Genomic DNA, 14916 nt, shown 5'->3' on the forward strand with positions numbered 1-14916 from the left:
ACGGAAAATTGCTTTCTTTTATCATTGCTGCTAAAATGAAAAGTTACATTCATGTCAACATAACCTTGGGAAATTGCTTTACCACTTTCTGTGGTGCATAAAAAAAAAAAAGATTTAACTCAACTGGACATTCAATTGAGGACAGAATAAAGAAAAACATCTCAATACCAGCGCTTCGAAACTGTGTCAGATCCCAGAAGATTGACTTATTCCTGACAAAACAACCAACATATTTATATTTTTCAAATTCTTATCCATCACTGACCAGAATTTAATACGAATTAAGAAAACTAAATACTGGTCACATATAAATATCTCAAGATCATAATTAAATTTCTTTAAGTAGGTTTTAAGTATGTACAATATACAAAAGATATTTTTGGAAGTCTCACAGATGAATACGTCTCAGTCTCTCTTAGCAGACGGATGACATTATATATAACGAATCATTATCACACACATCTGATAGCGTAATTCAACACTTGCTGATCTTTTGAACTGGGAAGAACCAATTTCAAAACAAACTAACTTCTTTTTGCTAAAAACTAATTTAGATGTCTTAATGAGAATGGAAGATAGCATGGTTAATTTTGATATTGTATAGTTAAGGCTTTATTCCCGCTGAACGCAGGCACCACAGGTGATGGCAGTGGATACAGCAGGAATTCCTCTTCTTCACCAATTCAATTCAGTCGCTGGTTTGACGCATTGTAATTGACAAATAAAACACTGCAATCTGTCCAAACATTTGTATCGCAGTGGTACTATTAGCCTCACCTTTAATAGCATGTTTTTGGACTTCAAGACATCAATTGTAAGCAAAAGTAACCAAGCAACCTTTCAAAAATGAACTCCAATCTTTCTAGCAGGTTTTGTATACAATAGAGCATGTATTGCTTTGAGGATTTGGAAATGACTGACACAGCATGTGTATATCCATCATTTGTTGAAGCGAAGGGTGAGACGGGTATGAAAATAATAAGAATGTGAAGGTTATACAAGGTCATGGAACGTCATTGTTGGCTTTGTGGAAAGAAAAAAAAAACTTTGATTACAGTATTAAAACATCCAATTTCAATCCATTTTGAAACATATTTTTTCATGGCATCCAATTATTGTAATTTCCGCTTCAAAAGGAAAGTCCCATGGAAACGCACAACACTCTCCTTTTGTAAATACAAAGCCAACTTCCATTAAGACGAAATGACACAAACTGCCTTGATCAAGTATTACAAATTGAAAAAAAAAAAGAATAACAAAAATTCATTAAAAAAATAAATAAAATAATCAGACTAAACAGAGATATCCAAATTGTATATTTTCCCATTAATGTGCATTATTAAAGACTAATTTCTGATTTATAAACCGTCATTGAGGATGCTTTTAATTTAATTAAAATAAATCTTAAACAAAATGTTAAATAACAGTATGTATAACTACAGTGGTGATTTAATAGTGTGATCAGCTCACAGAAAAAAAAAAAAAAATACTTTTAGGAATGATATCTTGAGAAGTGGTTGATTTTGGCCATCTTGATACGACACATCCAGGTGAAACTTTTCTAACCAGACAAGATCATGGTGCGAACACTTCCTCACCTAGAATGGCAAACACGTATGACACAGAGCTGTTGGAATGCTGTTCCAGTCATTGGGCATCTTTCTCCCTCGTTTATATATCCTCCTCTCTCTCTCTCTCTCTCTCTCTCTCCTCTAAGCCACAGGTTGGAAAGTGATCTTTGTGTGGGTGTCTCGTATATACAGCAGCCATACGACCAGCAGGGAGAAAGGCTCAAGAGTCTTGTGGAGGTACGAAGCATGTATGTGTCCTCTTAGAGAACGCTTCTTCTGACAGTTTCTTTTTCTCAGTCTCTCGTGAAAGTCCCCAACGTCCACCGATATTAGGATATGATGGCCGGGGACCATCTGACCACTGTCAGGTTATCTGCACTCACTGAGCGCTTCTTGGCTCCTTTTCTCAAGTCTTTATATTTGTCGTCACAAAGCCTGGAGATCGCCTGTGAGAAACGTGAGAAGGGGAGTTAGACACAATTAAATTTATTAATTAATTTTAAGCATCATTCCCTTCAGAAATCATTCTAATATGATGATTTGCTGCTCAAGAAACATTTCTGATTATCATCAATGCTTTATATTTTTTGTGGAAACCATGACGCATTTTTCGCGATTCTTTAATGAATAGAAAGTTCAAAAGAACATTTTAAAATGTAAAAAACAACAACATTTAAAACCTCTTAACTGTCACTTTTTCCAATATAGTTTGTTTAGTTTAATTTTCTTTTATAAAACTATTTCTTAAAAAAAATCTTAATGACCCCAAACAATAAAATGACAGTGTATTTCAGTCTATGAACTTTTCAACATAATTTCTACATTTGCATTTTCACTCTCTGGGATTTTAATGAGACCATGATATTGCCTTTTCTCAGCTACAAATACACCTTTAATCACTTCCATTTAATAACACTGACCATATTAGGAAAAAATAACATTTAAGCATGTAAATTACTTTTAAAGCTTTTCTACATTTCTTTGACTTAGGCCCAGAAAACTATTTTTAAATGTTTCCAGGTTTTTCATGACTGTGGAACTTGACTAACTGAAGACATTCCCTGAACTGGGTCTGAATGGAAATAGGCAACAGTTTAAAAGTATAATTATAGTGTATATATCTGTATATGATTCTATTCAATACAGCATTTCTATTCTGTAGAACAAACCACCCAAAGCTGCCCTTACTCAAGTTGTTCCCCAGGGTTCTGTTCTAGGCCCTTTTTCGTTCTAAATTATCTACATTGTTATTATTATCTGCTGAACTATGAGAGATGACAATGACATTGAGTAGAAACAGAATTAGCTAGATACACATTTTATACAAGTGAAAGTGTCACAAAAGTATTGGCCAAACCTGTACTTTCGGATGCACGAACCAAATTTCCAAGGACAAACACCTCCAAGAATAAGCCAAAAAAAGTTTCAATATTGAGACAAGATACAGCTTGTGTCCGTTATTTTGAGATGACAGCTGATTGTGGGAGTGTATAAAGAGGGCCAGTGCAGTATGGAAGCGGGGGGGGGGGGGGGGGCTGGTCCTCGTGATAGAACTGGATCACAAACCACTGACTGACTGATTGAGCTGTCCACCCACAGACCACGGACTCTAGATAGGCTAGTACACCACCAAAAGCAACCACACGCACACACACAAGCAACTGAACTAACATCATTATAGGCCTGGTCTTGTCAGGACTGTAATTGGGCAGCGTTGAGGCTGAACGCTGGCAAAAGACACACATGGGGATTCAGGCGAGGTAATTACTCAGCCCTGCTGCTACTGAACCAATGGACCAATACAACATGTCATCATATTCCTTCTTTTTGAGAGTTGTAACAAAGCAAGCTTTTAAGTTTCACTGCCATATTTCTTATAACTTGCTGGAATAGATTCAATTTAACAATCTGCCAAAGATATTGAACTTTCTTTGATAACATAGAAACCATAGCACACTGGGATGTGAATGTGCTCTTAAATGACAGTCTTAGTTAAATATCATGAGCTATATAATGAGTGTTAGTATTCTGAAGTGGTATTGACCCCCTCACCTCCAGTTTCTGGGCCTTGTCTCTGCTGAGAGGCTCCAGGGGAAAGTTGAGGTTGTTCGCCTCGGAAAGTGAACGCAAGTCAAAATAGTACTTGGCGTAGACGCTCGATGGAACGTTAATATTGAACTGCAGCAGCTCCAGAAACTGCCGCTCCAACTCGTTCCTGGTGGGAGAGAAAGAAAGCAAAGATAATTAGCTTTGTGAATGTTCCTTTTGACATTTGTCAGTGGGCGGAAATAAGCGAAAAGAAAATCTTGACAGTCTAGCTATTCAAGAAAAGCATCTTTCAATGAAAATCAATGTCTTTTCATTTTAAAACCTCAATTCTGACAAGAAACAACCAGTCCTGATCATTCGGTCATATTAAAAAATCTTCCTTTATACATCCCCAAATTTCACAGCACTAACAAAAACTTATTTCCTACCAACCACATAATTATTCCAACCGACCAACTAAATATAGCCAACAGTGACGCTTCTGACAAAAAAAGATAACAAACACTGACAAACCCACACTCTCTGGTCCTCTGCTGTTTGTGGTATGCTTTGAGGACAATATAACAGCCTCCTTCACTGAATTTATAGTCAGGACGGTCTTTAAAATAACTCAGCAGGAGTTGAAAGGACAGATGTGACAACATGCTGAAAGTGTCAAGTATTTCTTTGTACTTGTCAGGTCAATTTCTTGTTACGCTGCCTTCAGGGACATTATATATGGCACCTTAATTTCTTCAGATGCTAAAAAGTCATATCTTATAAGCATCAATAGCTATGTTTCCATGAAAAGTATCAAAAGCCATTGTAGCACTTTTTTCCAACATAATAAACTACTTGCACCTCAGAGCATGCAGGCGAAAAGCAATGACAAACGCTACTGTGTTATCTAGCATTTGGAGGCGGATGCCTGATGTTTGTGAATGCAATCTTGTGTGACTGTTCTGAGAGCCAAATCATTTTGATGGCAGACTTTGGCTCAAACATTTCAGAATGAATAAAACAACAACTGAGATGGTGTGCGATTTGAATTTGGTCTGCTGGTTAGTCCAGTTATCCAATCATATGATATGTTGGGACAAAGTCATGCGTACATAGGAATTTATTCGGTAAATGTGTTTCTATCATAGTTTATGCACGTCTTCTTATCGGATAAAAAAATGATCTGCCTCAATTCAGTGCATACTTTGTTTATGTGAAATTGTACGATTTTATGCACATCTTGCCATTCCATTCAGAGTTTTTAAGTGATATGTGGATTGATAAAAAACGAATGTAGTATCTAATTGTTGTTCCACAATGTTTAAGTATTATCATTACATTTGAATTTTTCTGGTACTGAAAGTCTGCCATTTTAAAGAAGAAGAGAAAAAAACACTCACATGTCTTCCACGGTGATGTCTTTGAGGATCTGGCAGTAGTCAACATTCCATACGGCCTGATCATCCCACACCTTTGATGCCAACAGGATGGCACCCAAAACGATCCTCTTCCAGTTAGCAGGACAGATATCAATCTCTGCATATGTTAATAATCTCTCCAGATAAACCTGAGAAAAAAAAGAAAAAAAAAAGAGAGAGAGGAAGTGCTTCATTAAGTTTATTACAGAGAAATTCTCATAATTGAATTTAAAATAAATTAGAATTGATTAATGGGCATTATTCAAAATCAGCAATAAAGAAACCAATGTTTGTTTTTAGATTTTAGTGTCAGACCCTTGCATTTCTGTTTATGGAGCAAGGTTATTACAGCGTCATTACAAATATGCGATTAATGCAAGACTGGCACGCGGGTCAGGGAGCACGTATGTCGAAAGACAAACACCTGATGCCTCACTGGCAACAAGCTGCAAACCGGATACCATTCAGTTATACTACGACACTAACATGTACTATGTAAATATAATGATTATGAAGAACTTCAGTTATGTCTCAGACCCCATCATAGCACAGAGACAACATTCAGAATTAAAAATGACTTGCCTCTAGCATACGACTAAGACTGCATTTCACTCCTAGTTCTAGATCTTAGTGCTGCTTTTGACACTATATATCATGGCATATTCTTACACAGATTAGAAACGTACACTGGTAATCAAGGACAGGCATTAAGCTGGTTTAGACCCTCCTTATCTGACCGTTACCAGTAATTCTGACACTGGTAAACTATGGAGTGCCACAAGGATCTGTGTCAGGCCCCCTGCTGTTATACATGCTGCCCCTCTGAAATATTATTAAGAAACATGGTTTTTCTCCACCACCAATATAGTTTTTTCCTTGACATGGTCACCTGTGAAAGCTCACTGGGGCTCAAAGAGATGCAAGATTGCTTTTAAATAAGGCCAAACGACACTGTATCATTGAAACATGTATTTATTTGTAAATATGAAAAGAACTAGACACGTGGATTACACTGAGCCCTCATTACTGTTTTTAAGGCTATTGAAAGCATCTAGCCTTTATGAAAAAATTACAGATAAATCTAAAGCAAACAAGTTTTTTGCTTATTTATAAATAAAATTGAGTGTAGAAGACACAGCCACAATGCTAGAGTATTTTGGGTGGTTTCCCAGGTGCTGCTATGTTGTTACAAAAGTATTTTTAGCATGTAGCCAAGCTAAAAGGTCTGACTACTTTAACAATGTCACATGCTTCGAGGTATTTGTTTGTGTCTGTAGGATGTTACAAGTCAAAGTCTACTGCTATGTTTAGGGGCCAAGTATGAGCACTAGCAATAGTGATGGTTGCCTTATTAACACCAATAATCTTCCTTTGTGTACTTCTAAAAGAGAGTTATAAACATTGCTTATTGAGTGGTTGAATTGTAAGTCTGTGTTCTGTTGACCTTGCGTATGGCAGTATGCTGTAGCCATGGGCGTCTTTAGCATTCAGAAACACTGCTGACGGATGTAGGCGAACAAAGACGTCCTTATGAAATGAAAAGCGCATGATGTATACAATTAGAAAAGAGTATACGTAGAAGCACTAACACTCACATACACACTCAATGGGGGACAGCAATGTCAAATGATATTAGTCTGGCCACAGTGGGAAAGATATCTAATAAGAAGCCAATTTTCTTTGTAGAAAGTGTCAGACAGAATCACACGTTTAATTGGTTCCACTGCATTGCGGGGCTCCAGCTCACCCGTGGGCAACTGTGTGCAAAATATGTGCTTATGAAAACATGTTAGTACATATAGCTAGCCTCCTGTACGCAACTCAAGATGAACTATAGGTAGTGCCAGCAAACTACACACCTACTACCAGTCACAAATCAACAACTTAATTCATAATTGATTCATTCATAATCATCAACAACAGTCAGACTCAGCACCTTCCAGAAAAAAAAAAGAAAAAAAAAACACTAACCTGGGTAGAGCTATTAAAACATAATTGAGTTTTTTTCAGTTGAGTCATAAACATTAAGAGTCAAAAAGAGTGGAGTCATAAACATTAAATTAATTAACATGAATTACCATAAAGCAGCCCCGGCAGGGTTTTTTGCAAGCATTATTTATATATTATTATAGTGTCTTTTAATATTTGAAATTAGCTTAAATTTTAATTCAAGTTTTAGTAATTTGTTTTGTGTGTTTTTTTTAGCTATAGTTTATTATTATTTCAGTTTTAGTAATTTTAATACTTTAACTTTGTCCATTTATCCAAATTTAGTTTAATTTATTTTATTGCCACGATTGACAATTCTAATTTTTCATCAAAATCAGCTTAATTTCTTTAATTGGATAGTAGTGTCATACAGCCTGCCATGAAGATCACAGTATGCAGTGACTCAAAGTTTCCTTTCAATAACTGAAGGAGCAGCAACAGCCAATCAGACTCCACCAGCATCTCTGCACCTGTTGGCCCCTACAGGTCAAGGAACAGGCTCAGTCTGTCTCAATCTACATTTAGCAACAAAGTCACAAACAAGCTGTCTATCTGAGAAGTCTATCAATTCACAGATTCCGGGTCTAACTCAGACGCAAATCTCAATCTCACACATAATAGCTACGCTGAAGAAACACTCGTAAAAACAGGCCTAATTTTTAGTCTCAGACTTTTGACTAAAGTATTAAGTCTGGCCAGTTTTTTTTTTTTTTTTTTTGGCCAAGAACAAGCTAGGAAGAAAATATCGAACTGATATGGAAAGTGATTAACCACAGTTAGCTTTGTTTAATGAGATGTTTAGGGACGAGCACATCTGAAATAAATGGTACTAAAATAATAAATGACAATAGTCTACAAGAAAGGTTCTACAGACAATACCGAAATAAGCACAGGGACATTTATTCTATTTTTTTCCAGCCATCTAGAAGTAACAAACTGATTAAATTGCATCAAGCTAGCAAATCAGATCGTGGCTTACAAGTTTAAGAGCATGCTTGCCATTTTTGTAAATATTATATACACAACAGATGGTGCATGAACAGTCGATGGGAACCATCTGAGCCATTGGACCATAGCATAGATTATAACCCTATTAAACACACTACAGCCTCTATACTTCCCCTTAAGCCCATCTCAACCATTCACAGCCTCTTGTATGTCTAGAAATGCTTTAATGACACCTCATACAAGTATTTGGTTGGGAAAGTGAGAAGGGATGAGCCTTCAAAAGAAGGATGAAGAGTCACACACAGACAGCTGCTGGGCTTAGCACCAGCTAATAAAGCAGTAAATATGACAACAATTTTCACCTGAGTGATGGTAAATCCACTTCACTTACGGTAAACCCTATTTTAACTTGTGCTACCAGCCAATCCAAAAAGACAAAGGGGAACTTTCACTGGGCCAGTATTAAGTCACATGACCTATCACTCACCAGAGTAACTACGGCACACTCAGCTGTGAGCTGGGCGGCACTGAAGAGCGTACGGACGAATCGGTAGATCTGTTTCTGTTCCGGGTCGTGCTTCTCATAGTCTGACGGCACCTCCAGTTTCTGTGGGAAGAGGACGTTTTAGGACATGCGGGATGTAATTAAACAGCTTATTAATGAGCTGCAGAAATGAAACACTTACTGTAAGTGGATGAAGTTTTTCATCAAAAATGTCTAACAGCATTCGCCCGTCCACATTTCTGTAAGGAGAAGGGTTAATGCATTTAGATTAGGGAATAATTGTCCTTGTTGTCTAAGATTTATTCATATAATGCATTAAAGAACTAGAAAGGAAAGTCTGTCATGATATATTTTCAATGTTTCCAAAACCATTTCAAACCATGTCAAAGTTACATTTCAACAGCTCTGTAGCCTTAAAGTTTGAAGGTTATGAAGCATTAAGGGTTTTTGTGGTATTAAGGATTTGAGAGAAATATAGGCACAAAGTCAGAGTAACAGATAAAGAAACAGAATAGAAAAGAAAGATATATAAAGTATATTGTCAGGTATAGATAGATAGATGGATAGATGGATGGATAGACAAAACTATTAAAATGATAGATAGATATATAGATAGATAGATAGTAGGGGTGGAGCCGAACCCGAATACGGTATTCGGAAAGCACAAATAATGTGTTTTTTACGAATACTTATTTCGAACAAATACTTTTAAAAATATTTGTATTCGGGAACAAGAAAAACTTTATATCAAAAAGCTGCGTTTCCTCATGAGACATGGCGACCGGCGGTGCTGCTGATGTGGTGGCTGAAATATTTTGGATTAGGCTAATGTCACGTTGTCATAAGGGGTAGTTCCACTGATCTATATAATGACTGGATAGCTCATGACGTTCTAAACTGCCACTAGGCAGTGAAGCCACCGGAAGTGTTCGAGCGGCCATCTTACGATTCCCTACCAGCAGAGGGCTCCAATGCCCGTTATACAGAGATTGGTAGCTCCGACGGCACTTTTAAGATGACCCGCTGCGCAGTATACAAGTGTAAAACGACGTTCACAAAAGGATGTAGGAAAAACTGCCCACAGGTTGTAATTCAAGCCCTATAAGTAGTAATTTATATGCAAAATTGTCGCTATGCCCGTGTTGTTTTCTCCGAGGCAAGAGCTGCCGCTTCTTCAAAAAAACAACGATAAAACAGTTAACAGTAGCCTATAAGAAACCTCAGGGCAGCAATAATCACAAGTGTCCAACAGCGACACCATTTGACAGCTTCAAAAGAGCTTCGTGCAGAGTCCGTTTACCGTTACATTAACCCATACAATTTGTATTATGCATTTCCTGAACATGTACTTGCTAATCAAACACTTTATATGAACAAACTACTAATTTATAAAACACAATCGGTCTACCGACCTTTTACTGTATTGTGTCAATTGATGTTGATATGCGAGAGAGAGAGAGAGAGAGAGCAATACAGCGCTCGTGTTGTTGAAGGCGATGAGAGTGCGCGCGCGCGGCCGGTCTCTCTCTTTCTCTGCTTGTTCTTATGCGCCCTGTCCACACTGATCTAAATAATTCGTTGTTACGACGACTTGAACGATGAACTAATTCCCTCCCTTTGATTTAACGAATTACAACGTGGCTACAATATAATAAAACGAGGGAACAAATTAGTATAACGTGCTGAGGTATTATCATTAATTCGTCGCTACGAAATAATATTCACCTGAATATTCACCAATTCACAAAAATATAGGTCTTTACCTTTCACTATTTAAATAATAGTATCAAACTGTTTTTCTTACCTGTGAAGATAACTTTTCAGTGAAGGCCGACTAGTGTTCTCGTACAGCTTTTTATTCCTTTTGCAAAGAAATTGCCGTTTTTTAATAAGCAGGAAAATTTTCCGACTTTAAACAAATACCCATTTAAATGCTTAGGATGTTTGCGTTGTGAGCATGTACAGGGAGACTTTAGATTTAAAAACTGTGTCTGGTTAGGCAATGTTTTTTCAGTCAAATCATAAAATTTCCTATTGATTCAATAGAACGCATGAGCTCACTAGGGAATACCAATATGGCGGCGCGGTGGCTTCACTGTTCATGACGTCATGAGCTATCCAGTCATTCTATATAGATCAGTGGGTAGTTCACATAGCGCGTTTTTTGCGCGTGCAGATTTCAAATGTAGGCGCGCGGCAATCGCGCTTATAATAGAAGCGAGCGGCGCGCTGCATAGCAACGACAGACGCCACGGGAGGGCAAGCGCTTGTGGAAAGGAGAAAGCGTGCGAACTGCGCTCTTCACGATTACAGCAAAGAATTAATTGATTTCTAGCCCTTGCATTAGCTTTAGATATATTTATGGAGATGAGAAATGAAATAAAAAAGCCGTCATTTTGTCATTAATATCAGTCCGTCAGAAAAGCAGTTCTAGGCTTATTCTTGGCTGGATAACTCTTAGCAGGTTTAAAAAGCTCTTTTAAAATTAAATATGAATGCAGTTTTGGATTAAATATAAGTACAGTCAAGTCAAATAAAACATGTTTTATCTCCTGTTTGGTAACACTACAATAAGATACCATTCATTAACATTACTTAATGCGCATCTAACATCAACACATTGAGTGAACAATATATTTTTACAACATTAATTAATGTTTGTGAATGTTATTTAATACAAACACTTGATTGGTCATGTTTGTTCACTTCATTCATTGTGCATTAAATAATGTTAACATAAATAATGTTAACTTTTGATTTTAAAAATGTATTTTTAAATGAACCCCAAGGAGAATAATTGCGACAGTATATAGCCTAACTATTGTTTATTGTTAGGTCATTTTATCTATTGTTATCTAACAAATGTAATATTAATGTAGTGTTTTTAATACTACAGTTTCCATCTTTGTAACCGTGATATAAACTTTAATATATGTAAATTTAATCTAAATTAAGCTTTACCGAAATTGTTACCGAGAACCGTGGATTTTCACAGGTATTGGTACCGAATACTGAAATTTTGGCACCGTGACAACCCTAGTAGCTCTGTTAGCTTGGTAATTTAGACAATAGGCTGTTGACAGAGTAACATTAACGTAGGTAATGGCTGTTATGTTATTTTCTTTTCAATGACGTTCCTTGTTACATGTTCATTGCTGGATTTATGGAAAAACATCAACCAATATTGCATATACATAATTATTATAATGGATATAATTAAAGAATACTTACACTATAACGTAAATTAGAAGTGTAACGCAAAAAAAATGGATTTTTACACCTATTTTGAAATTTACTCGAATACAAATACAAATGCAAATACTTTTCCCCTCTCAACAAATACAAATACAGATACAAATACCGGCTGCTTTGCACACCCCTAATAGATAGATAGATAGATAGATAGATAGATAGATAGATAGATAGATAGATAGATAGATAGATAGATAGATAGATAGATAGATAGATAGATAGATAGATAGATAGATAGATAGATAGATAGATAGATAGATAGATGATAGATGGAAAGACGGAAAGATGGACGGACAGATAGATAGACAAATTATTAAATGATAGATAGATAGATAGATAGATAGATAGATAGATAGATAGATAGATAAATTATTAAATGATAGATAGATAGATAGATAGATAGACAAAACAATTAAATGATAGACAGACAGACAGATAGATAGACAAAACTATTAAATGATAGACAGATAGATAGATAGATAGATAGATAGATAGATAGATAGATAGATAGATAGATAGATAGATAGATAGATAGATAGATAGATGGATAGATGGATAGATGGATGGATGGATGGATGGATGGATGGATGGACGGATAGATAGACAAAACTATTATAGATAGATAGATAGATAGATAGATAGATAGATAGATAGATAGATAGATAGATAGATAGATAGATGGATAGATGGATAGATGGATGGATGGATGGATGGATGGATGGATGGATGGATGGATGGATAGACAAAACTATTAAATGATAGATAGATAGATAGATAGATAGATAGATAGATAGATAGATAGATAGATAGATAAAACTAATAAATGATAGATAGATAGATAGATAGATAGATAGATAGATAGATAGATAGATAGATAGATAAAACTAATAAATGATAGATAGATAGATAGATAGATAGATAGATAGATAGATAGATAAAACTAATAAATGATAGATAGACAGATAGATAGATAGATAGATAGATAGATAGATAAAACTAATAAATGATAGATAGATAGATAGATAGATAGATAGATAGATAGATAGATACAACTAATAAATGATAGATAGATAGATAGATAGATAGATAGATAGATAGATAGATAGATAGATAGATAAAACTAATAAATGATAGATAGATAGATAGATAGATAAAACTAATAAATGATAGATAGATAGATAGATAGAACTAATAAATGATAGATAGATAGATAGATAGATAGATAGATAGATAGATAGATAGATAGATAGATAGATAGATAGACAAAACTATTAAATGATAGATATATAGATAGATAGACAGACAGACAGACAGACAGACAGACAGACAGACAGACAGATAGATAGATAGATAGATAGATAGACAGACAGACAGACAGACAGACAGACAGACAGACAGACAGACAGACAGACAGACAGATAGATAGATAGATAGATAGATAGATAGATAGATAGATAGACAGACAGATAGATAGACAAAACTATTAAATGATAGATAGATAGATAGATAGATAGATAGATAGATAGATAGATAGATAGATAGATAGATAGATAGATAGATAGATAGAGATACTTTTGTTTAATTCAGCAAACTTTAAAAAAAACATCCAGTCTTTTATATTATATTACATTACATTACAAAACTGGAGTTAGGCAACATAAAGACTGGTTTTAATCACAATGTAAGAACAGCGGCCTGAACCTCGCTGATGTGAGCCAATCAAATAAAAGTTATACAATCGGTCCATTGAAAAAGTCACACACACACACACAAATACACAAACAACTATGAAACTTTCAGAAGGGAAGGTAATCAATCTTTCCTTCACCCACAGAGCATTGCAACACATGTGGTTGAGAGTATTTGGATCCCTGAGTCCAAACCCATTTAACAAACTCCAGCCTGTCTTTGTGAAGCGCGACACACACTGCTGGACTTCACCACACCACACAAAAGCACAGTTTTCCTGCAGTGCCATTCATTCTGTCGTGTGTAGTCACTCAAACACACACATCTTTCCCTGAGCTCTCATTGTAACAGCACCTGATCTGATGAGAGGAATGAAAATCATACCTGTTCTTTATATGGTAGTATATTGCGAGGGAGACACTGCAAACAGAAGAAACAATAGAGAGAAGTTGATATAACATTATAACATGCAACATTAAATTCAATCTAAATGGAACTAGCAGCATTTCTGTGAAGCTGTAGTGTTATCGGTGAATTGTGCTGCTATAATACGTACAATGTGCACATGAAATAATATGCTATTATTTTAATGAACCAGTAGACTGACTAGTGAATTAGTACAATCGGAAAACACTACAGTATGTATGATGTGTGTAAATCACTCATACAACTACTCTTGAATTTAATGCCACAAGAGGCCTCGTATTTCTTAGTAAATGCATATATCATCCCATATCAATTACCGCAATATTTTTGGGTTCATTTTGTATATACATTGTCCGATATTTGATATGTAATTGTGCATGTTCATTTGCACTATTTCCTTTGACTTTCCTGTCACCCATCGCTCATTTAGTTAAGTTTAAGTATTTAAAAACATTAATTTAATAACACTGTTAAAATGTAATATTTAGCAAATGTTTGATACTATACATTATAATATATCATTGATTTTAGAGTTTTGTTTTATTACTTTTTTAATTCAGTCAGTATAGAATTTGTAGCAGCCATTATAGGTTATTAGCCATACAATAAAATGAATGATTGGCTTATTATTGATCAGAACTTTAAATGGTACATACCTAAACCTATTAAATCCATAAAGTGACATTGAATGTGATCAGAAAGGCAAATGATATGGAATCAAAAAGAGGAGTCACTGGTTTGAATCAGTCAGACAACTCATGTCCTTATTGAATCAGCTCAGATGTCAAACTCACTCATTATACCAATAGTTATTATTTAACAACAATACAACCTAAGAAGTTGTTAAGCCCAATTTCCAAAGGTTTTTCTTTCAAAATTCTCTTTCCACATCCTCAAAGAATTTTTTTTTAACCGTTTCAGCTCATTTAGACCCTTCTTTACACCTGAAATTAAGATGTGTTTTTGTCGATCAGATAAACAGGGTCTAAAACGTTTTGAGCTTGCCCACTTTCAACCACTTCCAGAGGTAGTCGGAAACACATTGGACCGGATTGCTTTCGTAGTGTAAACGCTCATGTGGTCGAATGCG

General features: G+C 35.6%; 1 protein-coding gene across 3 annotated transcripts in view; it reads right to left on the minus strand.

Annotated features, from left to right (window-relative positions):
* Positions 1-743: 743 nt before the first annotated feature.
* Positions 744-14916, minus strand: part of ccny (cyclin Y) — a 54605-nt gene continuing 40432 nt past the window's right edge. For all 3 annotated transcript variants that reach the window (XM_084398887.1, XM_084398886.1, XM_084398888.1), the window contains 6 exons: positions 13785-13820; positions 8641-8698; positions 8442-8561; positions 5000-5166; positions 3624-3786; positions 744-2017 (listed from right to left, as the gene is read on the minus strand). In XM_084398887.1, the coding sequence (XP_084255013.1) occupies positions 1901-2017; positions 3624-3786; positions 5000-5166; positions 8442-8561; positions 8641-8698; positions 13785-13820 (661 nt within the window). In that variant the 3' untranslated portion in view covers positions 744-1900. The remainder of the gene's footprint in view (positions 2018-3623; positions 3787-4999; positions 5167-8441; positions 8562-8640; positions 8699-13784; positions 13821-14916) is intronic.

Source organism: Rutilus rutilus, assembly GCF_951802725.1.
Source record: "Rutilus rutilus genome assembly, chromosome: 24".
NCBI lineage: Eukaryota > Metazoa > Chordata > Actinopteri > Cypriniformes > Leuciscidae > Rutilus > Rutilus rutilus.